This window comes from Symphalangus syndactylus, chromosome 11 (genome assembly GCF_028878055.3).
Source record: "Symphalangus syndactylus isolate Jambi chromosome 11, NHGRI_mSymSyn1-v2.1_pri, whole genome shotgun sequence".
NCBI lineage: Eukaryota > Metazoa > Chordata > Mammalia > Primates > Hylobatidae > Symphalangus > Symphalangus syndactylus.
The window spans coordinates 90,012,086-90,037,109 of NC_072433.2; the positions used below are offsets into that span (position 1 = coordinate 90,012,086).

The following is a 25,024-nucleotide window of genomic DNA, read 5'->3' on the forward strand; positions in this document are numbered from 1 at the left end:
ATACAGGAAGGCATAAAATGCATTTTAGTGATGAATCACCCTAATGATATCAGTTTATTAAAATCTTTTCCTTTGTTGGAAGCTGATTTAAAAGTATCCTTTGCTCAAAAAATTATTTTTTTCACTTGCTCATTTTTTGTTTAAGAGGAACAACTAGAGCTTACAGTAGCACTGCTAACAAAATAATAATAAAATTTAGGTTTCCCAATTGTCAAATGGATACGTATTTACTTGTGTTTTACAGGAAATATATATTTCCTGCTCAAGAAATGTATATTTCATTTCTTGTGGCTTACACTTTAATAGGTTTTTAAAGACAATTGCAAAGAGTTTCTTGTGCAGATAGCTGTTATCTAATGTAGCTATTGATGATACTTTATTTTAGAAATCTGATGAGCTCTTAATTTCCATATCAAACTATACTGTGAAAACCATTTATTGAAATGTGCTATGCAATTACATAAGCATTTTTTTTCTACTAATATGTCAATAGATGTTATACATAAAGAAATAGATGATATATGAAATAAAGTATTTCACTGGTCTAGGAATTTTTCTCTTTTTTTTTTCCTCCTATGCTTAAAAGTCTGAGTGCAAACTTCTCTCTTATTTATTATGAGAAATGAGTAGATATTTTTTAAAGCACCAAATTTTGTAAATTTTGCAATCTTATCTACCCTCCACGCCCTTATCTCTTCTCTTTTTTCCACAGGTGATTTCTATTCACTACTTTCCAAGCTGCTAGGAGAAAGGGAAGATGTTGTTCATGTGCACAAATATAATCCTACAGAAAAGGCAGAATCAGAGTCAGACCTGGTAGCTGAGATTGCAAATGTAGTCCAAAAAAAGGATCTTGGTCGGTCTGATGCCAGAGAGGGTGCAGAACATGAGAGGGGTAATGCTATTCTTGTCAGAGACAGAATTCACAAATTCCACAGACTAGTATCTACCTTGAGGCCACCAGAGAGCAGAGTTTTCTCATTACAGCAGCCCCCACCTGGTGAAGGCACCTGGGAACCAGAACACACAGGAGGTGCGTGTAGGGTTTCTTTTAAGCAATAAAGTGTGAAATGCTACAATCCACATTAGCAAAACCTGAAGGGAATAAGAATTAATGGGTGAAAAAATTCATCAATGAAAAGGACTTATCATTAGAAAAAATATTACTCAGATTTGGGCTATCAGATACCATCTTTGAAGTTTTTTTTTGTTTGTTTTGGTTTTGGTCTATTACTGCATACATTTAGTGTCTGTTCTGTTGGTGAGCCAGAACTACAAGGACCAAAAAATATTTGGATCATTTGGGGAAAGGAGGCATATGAAATTCAGGATAAAAATTCTTATAATTGAATATTTTTCATTTTGCTCAATGGAAATTCATTGAAAATTCAAAACCTGATATGTAAAGTCCCAGTGTAAGAAATGCTCATATACTATTTCCTTGTAAGGTAATTAAATTCCTCTCAAAGGAATCTTACACTTTCAACATTCTCATCCAGTTGACTTGTAAAATATAACCATTTTTATGATTTTGATTTCTTAAGTTTCATTATCAATTACAATCTTAATTAGAAAGTTGAGTATTTCTGAAGGGACCTCTAGTAAGTCAATAACTATCAGATTTATCTTTATTTCTAGCCTAAATAGGCTTCTATAAGTAGAGGAAAATACCTTATTCCCTTCAGGTTTCTGTACCAGCAAGCTGTGGATGCCTCATCTTTGTCTTTAATTGTGTTGTGGCCTCTGTGATATTGATTGTGTTTCATGTTACTTGCTAATGTGGAAAGCCAGATAATACAGCATGTGGAGATAATCTCCAAAAAAGTAACAGATATGCATGCATGGCAGCTGTCCATGTGTGGGTTGGAATGGCACAGGCTGCCAGCTTGATGTTTTCAAATTCAGCTTTGTAGGAGGCCATAAATTATTCAACACCCAGCTGATTTTTATTTATAATTGAAAAAAATTAGCATGCAGTGCCTTTTGCTCACATGAGAGTTTCAAAACATAGTCCATTGGTACTGGTCTAATGGTTTCTGTGAGATGTTAACTGGAACCTGGATTTTTAACTTTTCGTGTTTAAACAGGATCAGCCCTGCTCTAGCTCATTCTGGATTTGTCAAATAAAACTGTGTTTCTCATGAGGTGGTCCCTGGACCTCCTTGCCTCAGAATCACCTAGGATGCGTAAGAAAAATTTAGACCCTGAATCCTATCAAAGAACAACTGAATCAGCATTTCTGAGTATGATGCCTAGAAATTTGCAGTTTATCATGCCCCTATCCATTTCAAAACACACAGGAATGTCTGCCTGAACTTATATTTTAAGGACAGTGAATTGTAACCCAGACAACATGGAAATATAAAAGGGAAAAGAGCCTCTTTGGTGGGAATACAATTGTGTTCATGTGTGAAATGTGAGTTGCAGCATGCTTTATTTATTCCATGACTTGTCTTTGTTATTCTTGGATTTGAAATGATATCATGGTCATTTGTAGGCATCAAGAGTGTCAATATCACAGTCAGAATTTGACTTAAGATATTGCATTTCTGAAACTTACTCAGTTTTTCTACGAAATAAACCCTTAAAATACCCAGGTGCATGTACTTCGCAAATATCCTCATACTTTCCAAAGTGGTCAAATGGTAGTGCTCAAGAGAAAAATGCTTCTCTAAGATCTGTTTAGGGAAATTTCCTTCATGTGAATGTCACTGAAGTGAATAACAATGAGTCACAGAAACATACAGCACAACTGCAAATTAAGAAAGGAACATGTATTTCCTTTCTAAAATAATTTAATGTTATGTCACTACTCTAATTACAAAAACTTTTAAAAAATAAAATGCAAAACAGAAAAACTCATATTTAGGCAAGCTATTTCTAAAAGGCTTTTTCTTAATTCTCTTTCACCATTTACTGTATGTAATGCAGTGTAATATCTAACTTTATCGATGCTGTTTCATTCCTTTGGGTAAGCCAGAGGAAAACCTATCCTCGGGAAGCTTCCATTTTGCCAAAAATAAAGTAGGAAGTTATTAGCATATAAGGCCCTAATAAAACTTATTAGTGATCTAATTAATGTCTAGTCCTCAGGGTATAGTCAAAGAGAATAAATTTGATGGATAATCTTCCATTGTTTCTTTCATACCCTTTCTTTACTCCAGGCAAAGCTGAGAATGAGCCTAATGGTCGGAGGAATTAACTGTTTCCCTAAGTGCCTAATTTACTGTAAGGAATTGTATTTGCTGCAAAGAAGAAAGTAACTTTTTATATGAGATTATTATAAAAACAAAAAAGTCAGGCTGGTCTGTTGCTTAATATTATAGCTCATACTTATTTCAGATATCTTTGACATCTATTGTTAATTTTCAAATAAAGAAGCTGAAGCCAGAAGTTAACCTATTTGAATGAGGTCACAGATCTAAATCTAAAACTTGGACTTTATTATTTCCAATGTGCATCTTCTAGTTTCTTACATTTCAGTAAAGTTGTGCTCAAAGAGATGCTAATGAGCTTGCCTAATTCAGATAAACTTCCCAAGAACACTGGACCCTCACTGCTTAGAAGATGGAGACTGCTATTCAGAACCCTGATCTGATGTCCCCAGTTGTTGACACCAGCATAATCTAATACAATGGTGTTTTCTGCAGCAGTATTTTAGATTTCATCAGTTGGTCTATACGTTGGAACTGTAATATGGTGATGAAGCCCATCCAGTTGACCGGAGGGTTCAAAGGTGAAATTAAAAGATCAGCTCAAAAATCTGGGTGTGACTATATGGTAGGCCTAGGAACACCTGAGGGTTTCAAAAACCATACTATTTTCTGAACCTTTAGTTTGGTAAGGATTCCACTTGTTTTCCACCCTGGCATCTGCCTTTAAAACTGGCTTCTCCACCTCGTTATGGGTTGGATATCAGTGGTCACCAAGCTACATGAAGAAGACAATAGAATGATATCTTCTAACTTTGCACAGCTGAGAAAGTCCTTATCGTTCCCCAGAACAAGATAGTTAAGTACTGTGTCTTATTGTATCTCTAGGAGTACAAATATCTGCGAATAGCATTTTTTTTTTAGGTTTTATCTTCATGATTTTTGGTGGAGATCTGAAAACTCTGAACGATTGTGAAAACAGCATTAGCAACAGAAACTTCCTGGACAGGTTCAGATAGACTAGACCAGAGGTTTTCAAACTGTTGTTTGAAAGGAGACCCATCAAGTAGGAGGTAATAGTCACAGGCTTCCCAACACACACATGCATGCGTGCGCACATGCGCGCGCGCGCACACACACACACACACACACACACACACACACACACACACACAAATACAGCTTCCCCAAAAGCAGTTCTGTATGTGGCCAAAATCAAATTTGGAAACTACTTCATGGAGACCTTATAATGTAGAATATTGCAGGTCCAGGTACCCGACTGCCTGGTGACTTTGAATTCCAGCTATACAGTTTTCTATGTGGTCTCTAGGCAAGTATAAAAAATTCTCTGGGCTTTAGTTTTCTCATCTATAAAATGAGGATTATAATAATATACTCCTCACAGAGTTCAAGTGAGGGTCAAATGATATTATACATGCAAAGTGCTTTGAACAGTGTCGGCATGCAGAAAGCATTTAAAAATGTTACAATACATTAACAATTGTGACTATTATTGCTACCATTACTGTCGTGTTATGTTAGATTGAGATTTTTTAAAATGAAATACCAAAGTATAAATATTGATTACTTGATCTTAAGCAGCATTTGTGAGACAGAGAATTTTCTTGCAGTATGCAGGAAAGCAGCAAAATTTGGCACTCTAAGTTGATAAGTTGAGAAAAAAGTGACTTGGCAGTGTTTTATCACAATGGGAGCTTGTGGCTCTTCAAACGTCTGATCACTTACATTGATATTTGCATGTGATATATAACATACAGTGTGAAAATGCTAACCTCAATAAACTAAGAAGCAGATGCACTTCTTTTTAAACTTAGTATAGTTTAGTTTATATCATTAATAGTTTAGATACAGATAGCATTAATGAGTAGAAACAAAATCTTAGGTATGTTTATTCTAGTTGCCCTCTGGAAACTAGACTCATTCAACATTTAAAAAGTAGAACTAGCTATTTTAGTGGCAGATTTGATTGGACTACCACATACTTGCATGTGGAAGCCTGATTCAGTATGTATTACAAACCTCTGGATGTGAGAAAATACACCTGCATTTGTGTGACAATTCTGATCAGATAAGAGGATTCAGAAGGTGTTCAATTATTCTTATGACACATTTAGTTTTTTCTTCATTTCTATGAACAACTTATACTTAATTTCAGAGTCCATTCTTATATTTCAGTCATAGTCTTACCTCTAGGTTCAAGTCTTGCAGAATTTTCAGGGTAAAATAAACCATTCAGTGGCTGAATTTTGATCTCTGAGGAGAGGAGAATGGTTAAAAAAAACACATATACATAGCACTTACTTTGAGCCAAGCTTAGTGTTTTAGACGCATTGATTCATTAGAGAGGAAGAAAGTGATGAAAGGTTAAATCACGTGTCCAAAATTCCACAGCTCAAGAAACCAAGATGCAAAGCCAGGCAGACTTACTCCCAAGTCTTGCTTCTTAATCACTCTGTTATTCTGCATCACACACACACACACACACACACACACACACATACACACAAACACCCTAGATATACAAATAGGAAGATGATTTTTTCCAGTCATCTAATTATCTCAGGCTACAATTGTAATAATTATAGGTATTATAGGTGTATTGGTCATGCTTTCTTGGTCAGTATTCAGCCAGTTTGACCAATATAGAAATCTCATTTGCAATTAAAGAAACTTTAAAAAGGAAAAGAATCCTGCTAATGCTTTTGAGCCCCTATTTATATGGTAAATCTCTTCCTCACTTCACTCCCATTAAATGAAGCATTATAATTCATTCTTGTTTTCTTTCTTACTTTGGTATAAATATTTCTACAATAGTTTTAGTTAATTACAGTTATTGCTGGCATTTCTGATGAATAACAATCCCTGACCAAAATAAGACATCCTTTTCCCAAAAGATGAAAATTTACAAGTACAGAAAAAGCAAGCACCATATTTTGCTTTTGTTGAAGTCTTCTAGTGATTTTTTTCAGTTCTATTTCTTAAAATTAAATGTGAAGAGCCTTGTTACACTGAAATTAATTCATAGTTCTGGGTTTGAATTTTTTCCTCAACTTTAGCTCTGTTAGTCTTTATGTAACAGATAAATGAATGCCCTTTCAAATACTTATTAATAATTTCATGTGAATGCAACAGTGCTCACTAATATTAATCTCTTTCTGGAAAAGTGTAATTTATTAATCTTTTTCATGATTAATTGATGCAATTTTAATAGCAGTATTTAATTTTTTTCTAAAAGTAGTAACTTCTTTTTCTGAATATATGGGAGGATATGCAGCTGTACATTAACCTTTATTTATAATAAATGTAAGGATTCTTTATAGAATAATATAATTTATTTATCATAAAAAGTGTTATATGTCATTGGAGAAATATTTTAAGATTTTGGGGGTTCTTTCAACTTTTTAATCATCTTTTAGAAACAAAAACAAATTTGTATCAAAGCTACTAGGATCAATAGCTAATGTATACTTACCTTATTTTTCTAAAAGTATTGTTTCCAGTAATATGTTCTCAACTCCAGATTTTAAAAACAAGCAATCAAGTTTGAAATAATTCTACCATTTGCTATCTGAATTTAGAGCAACTGACAAAGTTGGGAATGACTTGCCCAAGGTCATGGGTAAGAAATTTGTATTTAATTTTTAGGCTAACACTGTAAATCTGTAGCATTAGCAAGTCATGTATTGAATCATTTCTTAAATAATAACTAAGAGAAATCTGAACTAGAATTTTTAACTTCTTTGTCATCAAAAGTGTTTAAGGTATAACTCAAATATATTTTATCATATAATTTCCTTAATAAGGCTTTGAAATTGTCCTTAATTGGGCATTAGAAAATAATTATCCCTGAAATTGAGGCCTAAAGGCCGGCTCAAGGCTGAAGTTCCTTTCCTGTCAAATGAGACAGTTACGTGGAATAATTCCAATACAGTTCTAGCATTCTCTGATTCTCATGTCGTGATGAGCAGGAATTGGAACAATAATCAATATTAATTCCACCTACATACACACTAGTCTTAAATCACTGCCTTTATTCTTGATCATTTCATCGTATAGGGAATAGCTTTTAACTACCTGATAATTAAAAATATGGTGACACTGGAAGCAAAAATATTAATTAACTTAGCTAATACTCACAGAAAAAAACCATGAAGTTTTTCTTTAACTATCCTAGAATTTCTGGTTAATAAAGAGACTCAGATCCTGAAAGTTTTGAACACTTGGCTAAGTAATGTAAGTGTGCAAAGATCATTTAAAATAAAACTAACAATAATGTAATATAATTTTTCCAAACATGCAGTACTAAAAGAACCAGGTTGCTCATGGTGTTAGACTTCACACATTTTTTTACACATCATCTTTACTTTTTTGAAAATTCACTAAAGGTGTATATTTTCATAAATATGTTCCAGATATTTACATTAATTTTCCTTCTTGAACATTCCCAACCTACAAGCGTTCTAATATGTGACAAATGAGTGTTTTTGTAATTGGTGAAGATACGCTCAAAACAACCTATGCGTCCATATTTTTTTGCAGACTTCCAAGCACTTACCAGTTTAAGGGCATATGATAGTTGAGATCATTCATAGCCAGATTAAAGTTATTTAAACAGTATTTCCAATATTTTATGAAATTCATATTTGACCCCAAAATAATGCAATTTTTTAGACATTGCATATTTTCTGTCAGAATAGTAACTCTGCATCTTCATGAGCATTTAGCTGCCAGTACCTAGTTGGTAGGCCACTGAATAGAAAGGTTCCAGAAGCCATTATATGTGTTTATTGTCTTTATTGATAGTAATCAGCCAATTAGCATTTTCATTGTGTATTCTCATAGTATCTTCAGAATTCTGGTATGGGTGAAAAGTTAGTACAGATGAATTATAAGGTTGTAGGGGAGTTTGAATGCTAATTGATACCATAAACAAGTAGAGACTAAAACATAGACTTTAGTTTAATGCATTTATGAGGCCATACAGTAAGTAGGCCAGGTCCTGTGTGACAGTTGGTGACAAAACCATGAATGAGGGATGATCCTTGCCCTTGAAGAATTCTGTCTAGTTGTAGTGGTTCTAAGCTCTGAGAACGTGATGAAAGCAATTAAATATCTGCATTGTCATGAGCTTTGAGTTTCCCTTGGAACCCATCTAGAAGTTTCAGGAGTGGTGAATGAGTACCGAATTATAACAACTACATGAGAGAAGAATGAAAGAAGTGCAATCTGAGATTCAAGCAACTTTGAAATCATTTTAAACATTTGGTGGGGGAATGACTTATCCATCTGTTGATTTATCTAGTCATTTCTAAATCTAATGCCTATACTCTGTTTCCAGAGTTCACTTTCAAAAATACAGCATTAATCATGTCACCCCATGTTTTAAATTTCCCATGGACATACACCATCAGAGAGCCTAAAGACAGTTCCTCCTCACCCAGCACTGCCCCTGCCAGTGCCTGCCCACATCATTGAGGCCTGGGGACCAAACCAGCCTGCCAGAGTCCAGACACATTGTCCAGGGATCTGAGGATTCACCCGCCCTGTCTACCACCACTGGTGTCTGTGCACTCCTCCAAGGGGTCTAAGGATGGGTCTGTCAAGCCTGCCATCACCACAGCTTCCAGCACCCACCTGCATGAGCCACATGGGGGCCTGAGGACTGGTCCTTCCAGCCCACTACCACCACTGCTGGTGTCCATGTGTATGACTTGGGGATCTGAAGATAGGTTCAGTGCTGATACTGCCTTTATTGATGCCATGCATGCCACCCCTGGGCCCAAGGACCTAACTGCCCATCCAGCCTACCACTGCCACTGCCAGAACCTGAGTAAGCTGCCTGGACCTGCTACCACTGATACCTGCATACAACACCTAGGGGCCTAAAGCCTGTCATGCTCAGCTCACTGTTGCCACCAGTGGGGCCCAAGGATCAACCCACCTTGTGTCCTTGTCGTCAGCAAAGCCTCACCTTAGCTTCTGCTAAAAACTGCAGCCTAAGCTGCTGAGGAACTCAGAGACGCCACTGATGCTGATTGTAGCCAAAGAAATCATACAGAGACTACTGTGTCCACTTAGAAGTAAAACCAACCACCCTATTCAACCAACACTGTAGTTCATCTATAAAGAAAAACATTTTTCCTTATGAAACCCAATCTATAAAACTGGAAGAAGCAACTGTTATACCACATATAGAGGTGTCAATGTAAGGACACAAGAAACATGAAAAGGAAACATACCTCTAATGAAACACAATAATTCTTCAGCAACAGACTCAACAAAAAAGCAATCTATGAAATTCCTGAAAAAGAATTCAACATACTGATATTAAAGAAGCTCAGTAAAATAGAAAAGAACACAGATAAACAATACAAAGAATTCAGAAAAACAGTTTATGATCTGAATGAGAAATTTGACAAAGAGATATTGCCAGGTGGTGGGTGCCTGTAGTCCCAGCTACTCGGGAGGCTAATGCAGGAGAATGGCATGAACCCCAGGGGGTCGAGCCTGCAGTGAGCCGAGATCGCGCCACTGCACTCCAGCCTGGGCAACAGCGAGACTCTGTCTCAAAAAAAAAAAAAAAAAAAAAAAAAAAAAAGAGTGAAACAGAAATCCTGGAACTGAAGAATTTAATCACATGAAATAAAAAATACAGTTGAGAGCTTCAACAATAGACTAGATCAAGCAGAAGGAAGAATTTCTGAATATGAAGACATCTTTTGAAATAACCCAGTAAGGCCAGGCATGGTGGCTTATGCCTGTAATCCCACAGTTTGGGAGGCTGAGGTGGGTAGATTGCTTGAGGCCAGGAGTTTGAGACCAGCTGGCCAACATGGCAAAACCCCATGTCTACTAAAAATAATAAAAATAAAAATAGCCAGACGGGGTGGCGTGTGCCTATAATTCCAGCTACTCGGGAGGCTGAGGCATAAGAATCACTTGAACCCAGGAGGTGGAGGTTGCATTGAGCCAAGATAGCACCACTGCACTCCATCCTGGATGACAGAGTGAGACTGTCCCCCTCAAAGGAAAACCTGAGATTTTAAAAGGAAAAAAAATAATATTTAAAAATGAAGAAAGCCTACATCATATGATATATAGGACACTGTAAACTGACCAAATATCCTAATTTTTATTATTCTAGAAGGTGTAGAGATGGGCAAAGGCATAGAAAACCTATTTAATGAAATAACAGCTGAAAACTTCCCATTTTGAAAGAGATACAGATATCCAGATACAAGAATCCCAGTGATCCCCAAATAGCTTCAACGTAAAGGGTCTTCTCCAAGACACATTATAGTGGAATTTTCAAAACTTAAAAACAAAGACTAAATTCTAAAAACATCAAGAGTAAAGCATCAAGTCACATATAAGGAAACCCCCTTTGGACTAACAGCAACTTTCTCAGCTTAAACGTTACAGATCAGGAGACAGTGTAAATTGATATATTCAAAGAGTTAAAAGCAAAAAACAATTCATCCAAGAATACTATTCCCAGCAAAGTTTTCCCAGAAAGCAAAACTTGAGGGAATTCATTAGCATTAGAACATCCCTACAAGAAATGCATAAGGAAGTCCAGATTTTACCTCTGTAAGCAAAACAACAATATCTACCATCACAAAAACACAAGAATAAAATTCAGTGGCAGAGCAGACACACAAATGAGAAAGAGAAAGGACTCAAGTGTTGCCACTGCAAAAAAACATCAAACCACAATGATAAACAATAAGAAAGAAAGGAAAAAAAGGCCATACAAAACAACTAGAAAACAACAAAATGACAAAAATAAATCCTCACCTACCGATAATAACCTTGAATATAAATGGATTAAATTTCTCACTTAAAATATATAGACTGCCTTAATGGAGAGAAATACATAACCCAACTATTTGCTGCTCGTAAAAACTCACTTCACCTGTAAAGACGCATAAAGACTGAAAGTGAAGGGATAGTAAAATATATTCCATGCAAATGAAAAACAAAACAAGCACGAGTAGCTATAGTTCTATCAGGTAAAGTATACTTTAAGAACGGTAAAAACAACAACAACAATGAAGATGATTGTTATATAATGACAAAGAGATCAATTCAGCAAGAGGATATACCAGTTCTAAATATATATGCATATGCATCATTGGAGCACAGACATATATAAAGGAAATATTATTTGACCTAAAGGGTGAGATAGACTCCAACACAATAATGGTTGGGGACCTCAACCATTGTCAGCATCGGACAGATCATGTAGACAAAAAATAAACATTGGATTGAAACTGCACTTTAGCCCAAATTGGCCTAACAGACATTCACAGAACATTTTATCTAACAGCTGGAGAATGCACATTCTTTTTATCAGCACATGTAACATTCTCCAGGATAGACCATGTGTTAGGCCATAAAACAAGTCTCAACAAAATTTTAAAAATGAAATTATATCAAATATCTTCTTAGACCACAAAGGAAAAGACTAGAATTCAATAACAAGAAGAACTTTGGAAGCTGTACAAGTACATGGAAAGTAAACAACATGCTCACGACCAACTACTGGGTCAGTGAAGAAATTATGAAGGAAATAAAAAAAAATTTGAAACAAATGAAAATGGAAACACAATGTACCCAAACCTATGGAATATAGCAAAAGCAGTGCTAAGAGGGAAGTTTATAGCAGTAAATACCTACATCAAAGAGTAGAAGGATGTCAAATAAGCAACTTAACAATGCACTTCAAAGAACTAGGAAGCAGAACAAATCAAACCCAAAATTAGTAAAAGGAAAGAAAAAGAGCAGAACTAAATGAAATAGAGACTAAAAAAATACAAAGGTCAATGAAAAAAAAGTTGGCTTTTTGAAAGATAAACAAAATGAATAAACTGCTAGCTAGACTAACCAAGAAAAAGAGAGAAGATTCAAATAAATAAAATCAGAAATGAAAAAGGTGACATAGCAACAATTACCACAGAAATATAAAGAATCATTAGAGATATAATGATTTCTGTATGAAAACTGTGTTAGCATACAGTTTTCAACAATTGTATGCTAATGAATTAGAAAACCTAGAGGAAATGAATAAATTCCCGGATGCATATAACCTACCATGCCTGAACTAGAAAGAAATAGAAAACCCAAACACAACAATAACAGGTAATGAGATTGAATCAGTAATTTTTTAAAAATCTCCCATCAAAGAAAAGCCCAGGACCAGATGGTACTGCTGAGTTCTACCAAAATTATAAAGAATTAATAACAATTTTTCAAACTATTCCAAAATATGGAAGAAGAGGGAATTCTTCCTAATTTATTCTATGAAACCAGCATTATCTTGATATCAAAACCAGATAAGGATACAGTGAAAAAAGAAAAGAGCAAGCCAGTATCTCTGATGAACATAAATGCAAAATCCTGAACACAGTACTATCAAACCAACTTCAGAAACACATCAAAAAGATAATGCATCATGAGCAAGTGAAATTTATTGCTGGGATATGAGGATGGTTCAACATCAAAAAATGTGATATACCACATCAACAGAATGAAGGACAAAAACCATATGATCATATCAATAGAAGCAGAAAAAGCATTTGCTAAAATTCTATCTTTCTTCATGACAAAAACTCTCAATAAATTATGCATAGAAGGAAAATACTTATACATAATAAAGTCCCTATACAGCAAACCCACAGCTGACATACTGAATGGAGAAAAGAGGAAAACCTTTCCTTTAAGAACTGGAATAAGACAAGGATGGCCACTTTGACCATTCTTATTCCACATAGTACTAGAAGTTCTAACCAAAGTAGTCAGGCAAGAAAAAGAAATAAAAGGCACCCAAATCAGAAAAGAGGAAGTCAGATTAGTCCCTCTTTGCAGATGATGTGATCTTATATAGAGAAAAACCTTAAGACTTCACCAAGAAAAGTCTTAGAACTTATAAACTAATTCAATAAAGTTTCAAGACACAAAATCTCAACATATGAAAATCAGTAGCATTTTTATACACCAATAATGAACTAGCTGAAAAAGAAATCAAGAAAGCAGTCCTATTTACAATAGCTTAAAAAAATACTGATGAATCAATTTAACCAAGGAGGTGAAAGATCTCTTCAAGAAGAACTGCAAAACACTGATGAAAGAAATTGAAAATGGCACCAAAAAAATGGAAAAATATTTCCTGCTCATGGACCGAAAAAAATCATATTGTTAAAATGACAATACTACCTGATATGGTTTGGCTGTGTTCCCACCCAAATCTCATCTTGAATTATAGCTCCCACAATTCCCATGTGTCATGGGAGGGACCCAGTGGGACGTAATTGAATCATGGGGTCAGTTTCCCCCATACTGTTCTCGCGGTAGTGAATAAGTCTCATGAGATCTGATGGTTTTATAAGGGGAAACCCCTTTTGCTTGGCTTGCATTCTCTCTTGTCCGCCACCATGTAAGACATGCCTTTCACCTTCCACAATGATTGTGAGGCCTCCACATCCACGTGGAACTGTAAGTCCATTAAACCTGTTTTTCTTTATAAATTACCCAGTCTCAGATATGTCTTTATCAGCACTGTGAAAACAGATTAATACAATCTACAGATTTAATGCAATCATTATACCAATGACATTTTTCACAAAGGAAAGGAAGTCAATCAAAGGGATAACTGTACCCCCTTTACAGTACCCAAGATATGGAATCAACCTAAGAATATATCAACAGGTGAATGGATAGAGAGAAGGTGGTGTATGTACATAATGGAATACTATTCAGCCATAAAAGAATGGAATCCTGTCATTTGCAGCAACGTGTATGAAACTTGAGGTCATTATATTAAGTGAAATAAGCCAAAAATAGAAAGACAAATACCATATTCTTACTCATATGTGGAAGCTTAAAAAGTTGATCTCATGGAGGTAGAGAATAGAATGATAGTTACCAGAGCCTGGGAAACATTCAGGGGAATGGAGACAAGTTGATTAATGGGTACCAACATGTAGAGAAATGAAATAACTTTTAGTGTTTGATAGCACAGCAGGGTAAATATAGTTAACAACAATATATTGTCTATTTCAAAATAGCTAGAAGAGAAGATATGAAATGTTTCCAATGCAAAGAAATGATAAGTGCTCAAGGTGATGTATATTCTAAATACCCTGATTTGATCATGCTTGTATCAAAATATTACATGTACCCTATAAATATGTACAATTATTTCGTACCAATAAAACATGTTTCTAAACCTTCAGTGGCTCCCAATTGTCAGTAGCAGCTGTTTGCAATTGTTCTCCCTTTTGTGATAAGCAAGGGTGATAGATGATAGATACTGTTCATCTGAGCAGCTCCATTCACATCCACTTCTATACCTAGGATTATTTGCAAATTCAGGCATACCAGCTGTAATTCTGCCCACCTTCTCTCCAAAAGGCATATCACAATACACATGAGTGACAACGACATTTTCATATGCTCTAAAATATTTCCAAAGCAAATTATTCCCTGACTCTGTGCTTTACTGTTGCTAATAAAATACTTGTAATGTGCCTCAAAATTTTCAGTAGAAGTCAAGACACCACAGCTACACACTATATGATCATTGTTAAATCCAGCCTCCTTTATGTGGTATCAATACATTTTCCAGTCTAAATCAGATCTCAGGGTCAGCTAATCCAGTCCCCAGGCCCCCATTCCACCCTACATACACACGTATCCTTTCCTGATTATTTTACAAAATCTTAAAACACATTCTGCAATTATAAACATCCTCACTTTTATTCTTTTTGACCAAAATATTCTCTGCCCACTTCTACACTTAAATGAATTCCACCTTACCTTTAAGTGCATACACAAATGTTTGTTCCCTTGGGAAACCTTTTAAGTAGACCTTAATTCTACCCTATCCCAGCCCTAGCCTTGGGAAGGATTCTGGGCCCTCTCCTATATTCCGGTACTACTTTGTGTCATAAGTATTGGTTTCCTGGGTTTTTAAAACAATGTATTCTGTCATATTCCTATCCTATTATAGCCCTATTATATCCTTTTATTTACTAAGGCCAAAAACCACGTTTTATTCCTTTGCATTCCCAGATTGTACCATAGTACCTTACATAGAAAATACACTTAGGGAATAGTTGTTGAAGATGCTTCAGAAAAAAAGAAGGAAAGGAAAGGGAAAGGGAGGAAAGGAAAGGGAAAAGAAAGAAGGAAAGAAAGAAAAAAAAGAAAAGGGAAGGAAGCAAATAAGATGCTTCAGCAAAGGTTGAACTAATCTGGGCATCCTATTGTGCTATGTGTTGTTAATTTTTATTAAAAAATTAAATGTACAAAGTTTAAAATATTTTGGGTGAAAAGGTACTTTTTCTTTTCTGTAGTTGACAGAATTATTTTGAAGTGCTTGTTCTCACACAAGCATCCTCTCAAGTTTTCATAGCTGATCATATAAGCTTTGAGCTTCTCTTTCTCCCCCCAGTCTTTAATGTCTGTCTTTGAGGATTTCACTGCATGTTGCCACATCCTTCAGAGTGGCAAGGAGGAATGAGACTCAAATTGCTGCTTTTCTTCTCAGAATCTTTGTTGAAGAATTTGGGAGGGACAGAAATATCAACGCTGATACAACAGCTTTCATAGTCATCTTCATAACTCTATATCCTCAATTAGTATAGATATATACATTGTAACCCTTTATCCGTGAGCGTGTTTATAAAAGAGATTAACACAAATGAGGCTGGCTGCGATGGCTCACACCTATAATCCCCACACTTTGGGAGGCTGAGGTAGGAGGATCACTTGAGCCCAGGAATTGGAGACCATCCTGGGCAACACAATGAGATGCCATCTCTGGAATAAATTGCTTTTTTCAATTAACTGGGCATAGTAGTGCACAGCTATTGTCGCAACTACTCAGGAGACCGAGGTGGGAGGATTGCTTGAGCTCAGCAGGTTGAGGCTGCAGTGAGCTGTGACTGTGCCACTGCATTCCAACCTGGGTGACAGAGTGAGACCCTGTCTCAAAACACCCACACATGCAAATCCAGATATTCTCTGAAGATATATTCTGATCAGAAATAAGAATAATTTGGAAATCATTCAGTCACAGAGTTTCTGTCATTTTTTTCTTCTCTCATTTTAGGAAACCAAATATGAACAGTGAAAAAGAGAGTCCTATTCTTATAGGGTCACTGAAATTAGGAGAATGAGACTGATATCTTAGTCCTGTGTAACAAGGAATAATCAATGAATGGTTTATTATGGGGGCTATTTTATATTGAATATCCAGAATTTACTCAGGAGATGATCGATGATAGATAGATAGATAGATAGATAGATAGATAGATAGATAGATAGATGATAGATAGATAGATAGATAGATAGATAGATAGATAGATAGATAGATGAATGAGGGAAAAGGACAGAGGAACACATAGTGCCAGGCTTATTGCCCATTCTTCCTATTTATTTAAAACATTTAAAAGCTTTGTATTAAAATGCCATGTATGTTGTTGTATTTTCCAAAGAGAGTGAAGTAAGAATCTTGTTGAGAAGAAGGCCGCCTCAAATTTACCCTTTAATGACTTGAGTTAGCTGGCTTTACAGGCATCTTATCAAAAGGAAAAGCAAACAGTCCTAATGCAAGTTCCCAGTCACTTCATTTCATCACTCAGAAAGCTACTTGGAATGTGCATGTGGTATAATTTATGTAGAGCACGGCTTGATTGTCTTTTTTTATTTCTTTGCATCTAGTGATGTTATTGCATGAGCTTCTTGTACCTATTGTGAATCCTCACAAGGCAATTCGACCTTTCTCTTTTACACTAAATGTGTGGATATATCTTTTAGATTTCCACATGGAAGAGGCACTGGATTGGCTTGGAGTAGACTTGTTGCCAGGCCAGGTTTCTGGGGTGGCTCTAGACCCTAAGAATAACCTGGTGATTTTCCACAGAGGTGACCATGTCTGGGATGGAAAGTAAGTGATATTTTTTCTTCAATAAGCAAATGAAAATAAAAATAGTGTACATAATTTTTTCACTAAACTAACAATAATGGTGAGGGAACTATAAAGGATTTTTAGAATTTGATTTTTTGAGCATAATATATTTGTCCTTTTAATGTCTGACTGTAGTAAGTAGCAGAGAGGAAGTCTTGTGTGCTTTAAAACAAAGTAGTTTCACAAAATAGTTTATGGAAAGAAGACCGTAACAATCTGTGATTCTACCCACTTACCATTTTGCTCCCTCCTGTTATCTATCTATAACATTAAAGATAGTTAAGTCAGTACCTTAGTGAAAATGTTCAAGACTTCAAGGAGAGTGCTTATGATAAGTAATCAACTAAGAAAGGTTGCTGGTTGACTATAACAATGCACTTTTGTTATTTTCACATCCTGGGTGCAGAACTATGCCAAGACCATTGTCCTGGACAGTGTGGTTGGGGCAGTTTGGCCACTACATGTGAAGAAATAGTAACTTGGCTTCAGGTTTTAATATAGACTAATTTTATTACTCAAATTTGCTCTTTTCATGAGCATCAAAGTCTTAAGAATAACTCTAGGACTGTCTATTACTACTGCTTTATCCTCTGGATTTTCCTTTCCTTAAAAATTCCTTAGAGGGATTTTTAGTAAAAACATAGAATGGTTATTGAGTGTTTTCCCTGAGTTACCATCATTATTCAGGTTTTACAGGTGTAGAAACCAAGAGAAGTTAAGTATTTTGCCCAAATTAGCAAGTGGCAAAGCCAGGCTTCAGTTGCTTCCCATCTAACTCCAGAGTTGGCCCACTTAGCCACTTTGTGATACTGCTTTTAATAGAATTGTAAGCATGTTCATGATTGTATTTTTAAGAGCTTGCCCCACAATTTAGCTAAACAATTTTTAAAAGCTAAACCCTACAATTTAGCAGGTTATTTTAATTCTTTTAAGTAATGAATATCCATTATTCATTTATTTCGATACAAGTTTATATAGGGAGATAAATTTTAAGATCTTTTATCAATTACATCTAATGTATCTTCTCTTTTCATACGTATAACTATGGGGTCTCATTTGGAAAATTGAGGATCTACATGTATAGTTCAATTGGTTTTCTCCAGTTTCAGAGATGTTGATTAAATTTTTGTTAAACCTGGTTCTGTCACATATGCCTATGTCTAACATTCTTTGTGCAGTTGAAGATGAAATTCAATCAACATTTCAGAATACATTGGTAGCATTCTTACTGTTTAATTGTCCTTTCCAGTTGTCATACTTGAAAATGGACTCTGAAAAAGATCACTTCAGAGTTCAAAGTAAATAATCAAACTCAACATTCTCATTCATACGTCTCTGTTATATCATCTTAGTCATTATGGAACATCTAATAGTATTTTAACAAGTGCTTTTAAAAGCAAACTATTACTATTCATGGTAGCATATTCTTCATTTTAATGAATATTGCTACATTTTCTGCATGGATTTCTAGCCACATTTTACCAGAGGAGAAAATTACAGCATCATTTTCTCCCATTGATACTGTTTCAGCTGACTAAAGCTAAATTGGACAAAGGCCAATTTTCCATTTTAATGTGATATTCATTTCCAAGTAAACAGCAGAGACTGGAATAGTTTAATAGAAAAAGGGATCTGTGGGAGATGAAGTAAGACTATGAAAGAGGAACCACCTAAGAGCATTTTCTGTGGCTTATCTGGCTGTGCTAGCATCTAGGTAACCAGGATCCTGTGGAAATAGATTCTGGTTTCATTGGTAAAGCCCCAGAGTATTTGCCCTGATAAATGACATCTACAAAGGGGTGCAGTTGAACATGCAAGATGTCTTCAGAGAAAACTGCTGATTTTACTCACTAAATCTCTGTTTCTTCGCTCTTCTTCGTCTTTGTCTTTCAGATGTAAAACTATTTTTTTTCTCTCTTTCCGTCTCCCTTCCTGGTATTGCCTGTTGCCCCTAGCACACTTTGCAATCCATGGTTGTAAGGAAATTCTTTTCTGGCACTCAGCTCTCTGAGTAGAATTAGAAGTAGATTACTCTGTTGTTTATTTTTTAGGAAAATAAATTTGGATTAGTTCAAAGAACAAATTAGATTCAGGCTCCATTCTTTGAATGGTAATGCATGGCCATCATTCCTAAGTCACATTCTATAAATTGGATGAAGTATATCGGTGTTTTTTTGTCCTTCATTAAAAATCCAAGGATTATACAAAGAAAAAGTACCTTCCTGTGGAATTTATGATGTACAGGTGAGGGACAATACAAATTAAAAATTAGTTGGAAACTTCATTCTTCTTGTTACTCCTGTTTGATAGTGACAAATCCTGTATTAATTTTCCTTGAAATCTTTCCCATTCTGATATTTCTGAGGTTCACAAAATTGTAGGTTCTATAAGACCAGGGCATATTCTAAATCAAATTGAAGCACATTATGTCCCATAGTTCATAAGATGTGATCATTCTTTAAATATCAGACAGTACTTGGAGTTAATAATAATTCCTAATTAATACTCCGTACCCAAAGCTCCTTTAATATCATTGCATCAGCTGTCTTTATAAGTACTATTATTCTTCATTCCCACCTGGTAACCCTGATCAGCCCTTATTCTTTGACTTAACCACACTAAATATACATGGCAACCAAAATTATAATGATGATAAACCTCTGACGTCCTGAAAGATGACAGTCACTCCCTTTCTCAATTTGATTTCCATTTTTCTCCCTTACTTCAATATTGCTTCTCTTCTAGCTGAAATAAGAAATGCCTATTGCCAGCAGGGTGTAATGAAACTTTGAAGAGTCTCTTGTCTGCCCTGGTGTTAGGGCAGCATGGCAGCTAGAGCTCTTTAAAGTTTAAATGTTTCCCAGCAGGAACTGGGTAGCTTTTGCCTCAGTAATAGCTGTTCCTGAGTTTCTGTCTTAAAATCACCACCCCACTCAAAGTGCTTCTTGGCCCATCTTTCATGTACCTGAGCTATGGTTGGAGTGTACTATGCAGAACTCACATCATATACCCACTTAACTATGGGTCTTGCCCCTAACTTATAGATGTTAGAAGTTGTATTTCTTATTTCATTTATCATTTCTTCACATGGAGTTGGAAGGGGTCTTGGAAGTAGTATAACTTCAGATTCTTTCTGTTACAAATAAGAGAGAAAACTCAACACAAACTAACTTAGGAAAAGATAAAATTAGTTTGTATAAGTGAAAACTTCAAGGAATATAGTAGCCCAGTTACATTATCAGGATCTATTTTACAGCTCATTTTTCTGTAGGGTGGCTCCATTTCCAGTCTTTGATTCATTCTGTTGCTCCTCTCCATTTGCAGGTTCAATTCACATTGTCATCCTAATGTCACAGAAGAGATAGTCTATATGCCTGATGAGTCAACATAAACTCACTAAAATTAGTCTTTGTAGCATTCCTTGGTCTGACCTAGATCATGTCTCATTGCACATTAAACCAGATATTTTGGGCAGAGGAATAAAATTGAGTCTGTGGCTTAGCCTGTGTCTTTTGTTCTACTCACAAAATGTGGGAGTAGAGTCAACATTATCTGAAGCAATGGGCTGACAGTGGAGCTCAAAATGTTGGGTCAACTAGAAAAAGGTAAGGTTTCATTATCACAAAATGCAACAAGAAACACGTACTCCCAAAACAGCAAGTGTCCATCAGGGAGCTTATCTCCAGCCTCCCACCTAATGTATACATCTCTTCTACAGCAACTTCAACCATCATCCAGTGCTTGAATTTTTTCAATGCTAAGAAATTCCCTAGATATGAGACATGCTTTCCAATTATGGGACCCATCTAGATGTTATAAAGTACTTCATTATTTTACCTAAATCTGTGTCCTATAACTTCACCTTTTAGTAATGCAGGATGAATTTATTCCCACTTATCCATGTCAATTATTTGCATATTTGAAGAAAGCCTTATCTTTTGCAAACTGAATATTCTCCAAGCTCTCAACCAATCTTCATGCTGACATGATTTATTTCAAGTGAAGGAATTTTGGTTTCTCTCCCCTTTAAAGTGTTTCGCCTAGAAGTGGTCACAATACCTCATATATTATTTGATCAGTGTTACAATTAGTTCCCTTGATGTGTATTCTACATATCTGTTAGTATAAGAGAATTGTATTCCCTTTTTTTAGCAGTTATATCACTGTGTTGCCTTATGTAGAATTTGTAATCTATGAAAATCTCCAAATATATGTCAAAAATTATGCTGATATTTTTACTGGAGGTTTATGCTCATGCAGTGTTTTAAAAATATTGAATTCAGGGCTTTATTCCAATTATGTTCTACTTTATTACATTTAGCATTGTTTCAATTTACAGACATTATTTTAATCTTAATTAGCCAGAGAATTTGTGTTAGTTCTCCCGACTTCGTATTAGATCTCTTTGATAAGCATGCCTTTTATATCTTCATAGATGATGTTTATAAAATTTGAATAGTTGAATGGTTGGTTTTGCAAGTTTCATTTGTACAGAACTCATAGTCTTCTAGGAATCTTCTTCCCTCCTCCCCCCAGATAGCTCACAAACCATCTCTTTATCAATACTTTATGGACTTTTGCCAAGATCTATCGTTTTAGAAATCTGTCTGCTTCCTAACTTGTAGAAAAATCAGTTCAAGATTTGCTTCACTAGTTTTCTGGAGCCTCAGTTAAGATATCTGCCTGGGTTATGCTTCAACATCTGCAATTTCTTTCCTACCTTAGTTAACTGGCCCTGGAGAACAGAACTCAAAAGTGTCTGTTACCTTAGTACTGTCATGTCTGAGGGAAAACTGTAAGGGGTTCTACAGAAAAGAATGTTTCAGTGTTCTATCTTTCTCATATCGCCATTTCACACTTTACTGGAGCCTTTTTCTTCCAGTTTTATGCTATTTTCTCTAGTTCTTCTTGGTTATGTGACTATTCTTCCATCTCTTCTACAGTACACATTGAATTTGATAACTGGTGGGAGATTTACCAATTCAGTCAGGCCAATCCTAGTAAGAGAAAATCACATTTTTTTTTAAGATAGGAGGCCTGGATTTGAATCTTGGTTACCATTTCCTGTTTTTGAGACTTGCATCAAGACGTTTGAACTCCCTGATTCTCAGTCGCTTGCCCAAAAAGTGAGGGCTTTAATAACTATCTCATACTGTTAAGTAACAAAATGTACCTTGTTAAGTCACTTGTCCCCAGTGGCCTTATTGACTGAATAGAATCCAGAGCCTGGATGTATGATACCTAGTTCTTTTTTCTCTTCATATCTATTTGTGGCATTTATAGTTCTAGGCCCAAAATGGCACTAAATAGTCATACTGAATTTTTTTTGTCTGCCCATCTCTTTTCCTGCCTCACAGGGACTTTTTACAATATGTCTATTTTCAGAAGTAAGTGTTTTTAACATGATATTAAGTTATATTCCATCGAGAGTCTCTGGCCTTTGTATATCTTTGCTTTTCTAACATTGAGGTTACATTTCACTTATATTCTTGCATGAAAACCTACAGTTATTTCTCTAGCTTCTTCATTTATATAATTACATTATATTTCATATCTTCCTTCAGTTGCTATTATTTAATTTGAATTCCTTTAATTTTGATTCATGGCATGGAATTTTATTTTCTCCTTACTGTAGCTCTTTTGTGTGTGTGAATATAGCAAAGCATTTCTTCCCAGCCTTATCTAAACTGTTTGATTAGCTGCTAATGTGAAAAATCATTAATGGAGAATTCAAACTGCTAAAATAAAGAACTGATGAATTCCAGCCCATAGGCCACAGTTCAGTCTTTTCAACTGAGTGCTTTTCCAGAGAAACAAAGAAAAATCAAAAGTGCTCCAGGCACTGTGTGAAATGTTCAGGGTATTATTATATCCTGTAAAAAGTTAAATGTTGTTGAAATAAAGACCTCTCTGCAGCAAATAATGTGGAGTAGCTGCTTTAGAACACTAAATAAGCAGTTTGCTATAGCAACGGTGTATCCAGCTCTATAATCTGACAGCCATTTGTGAACTGTTCAAGGGTTACCTTTCTTTGAATTACAAGAGTTTATAAACTACGTACTTAGCAAGTTTAACATGTGTGTTTGGAGGGGGACTGTGATTTTCTCATTTGAAAAAAGATGTCAACGTATTTTATTATTTGCCGTGTGTAACCGTCAGGGACCAGCTGTTAGTTCCGTGAAGCTCCAGCCATCCCAAGTGAAAGGATTAGGACTGGTCAACCAATCATCTGAGTAAATGAATGTCCCTTGATGCTGCCAGTTTAAACATACAGACATCTATTAAAAAAATCACAATTATTTTAAATGAAGTGGTCAGGCCTATTATGTAGTGATTAATTCCTTTAAAGCTACATTCTTCCTAAGAATTCTGGGTTTTTCTTATTTGTTATTTACATTACAGAAGTAAATTACTACATTTAAATGAGCTGTATATATAAGTAAAGTGTTTTATCTTTGGATTTTGTTATGTTTTGTTAGCTTTGTATCATTTTTTACTTTGTTTTTGAGAGGTGGTAGTTAAATGAACAGATTCTCTAATCAGTAAATTCTAGAATTTGCATTATCACTGATATTCTTAACAGTGGAAGTATAGTAATAATATGAATAATAATCATAAAGCTATGGAAAAGTAGCTAGTCTTAAGCAAACATAAAATGCCCTTTGTACATATAGATGACATGAGTGTAATTTGTAATAGCAAACGAAACCTAAAAAGACCCAGATAATTAGTTGTTACATTGTAATAAGATACTGGGAAGGATATCTTGATATGTTGCAAGACGGTTTTTTTTAAGGATCCAACTTTTAATTGTAAATATCTGAACTTTGGGAGGTGGAGTTGGGAGAACTGCTTGAGCCCAAAAGTTCAAGATCAGCCTGGTCAATATAGGGAGACCCCCATCTCTACAAAAAATAAAAATAAATTAGCTGGGCATGGTGATGTGCACCTGTGGTCCCAGCTACTCAGGAGGCTGAGATGGGAGGATCACATGAGTCTGGGAGGTTGAGGCTCCCATGAGCCGTGATCATGCCACTGCACTCCAACCTGGGTGACAGAGACCCTGTCTCAAAAAAAAAAAAAAAAAAAAAATTACTCTGATTTACTTACTCTGTCTTATTTTGTTTGTTCCTTGTTTTTCTTCCCATTCCTTCATTTGCTATTTTTCTTCCCATTCCTTCATTTGCTATGTCAGAATTTTCTATTACAACACCAAAAAGTGGATAATGAAATAAAATTAGATGATCCTCAAATTAGTTAATTTTACTATTTGCTGCCACCACTGGAAACTTGAAAGTTCTATATTATGAATATAAATGCCCATACACAAATAGTGTTTGTGGCAGCACAGTATCAATTACTTGATACATTTTTTTCTACATTTGTGTGCAGTGTAGAACAATGCCATTGATAGAGGATGTTTTTCACTTACCTACTCATCAGCTGCAATATTTTCATTTGACCTGACTGGCACAAGGACTGTGGGTCTGTTATTTATATTTCTTCCTTAATGCAACTTGTTTTCTTGGAAGCCAAGCCCAGCATTTCAGGTCTGTGACTCTGATCTTACATGGCTATCAGTGAGTAATTTAACCTATAGTTTACACTTTGAAATATTTGAGTGTCTAGAGAAATAATCTGGAGCCATAAGAAATGCTTTAAGTTACAGAAGTTCAGTATATGCTCCTGGAGAGGGAGAGAAACCTTTTTACTTTCTCCTCATCAATAAATTGTAGGAGTGCTATTTCCTAAAATACTATGGCCAGAGATTTAGGAATGATGGTGAATATTTACATGAATGACAAGACAGATCAAAGGGGCAGTTATCTTACAGAAATACTGCATCCCATTCTTGGAGAAACCATGGGAGCAAGTAAAT

The 25,024-nt window shown here is 35.4% G+C and overlaps 1 protein-coding gene across 21 annotated transcripts in view; it reads left to right on the forward strand.

The window, feature by feature from the left end:
• Positions 1-25,024, forward strand: part of PAM (peptidylglycine alpha-amidating monooxygenase) — a 279,745-nt gene that overhangs the window by 222,419 nt on the left and 32,302 nt on the right. For 11 of the 21 annotated variants that reach the window (XM_063612837.1, XM_055297717.2, XM_063612834.1 and 8 more), the window contains exon 15: positions 16,995-17,124. In XM_063612837.1, the coding sequence (XP_063468907.1) occupies positions 16,995-17,124 (130 nt within the window). Of the gene's footprint in view, positions 1-712; positions 1,034-14,239; positions 14,294-16,994; positions 17,125-25,024 lie in introns of all 21 variants that reach the window. The other 10 variants (XM_055297705.2, XM_063612832.1, XM_055297706.2 and 7 more) reach the window with 2 other exon arrangements.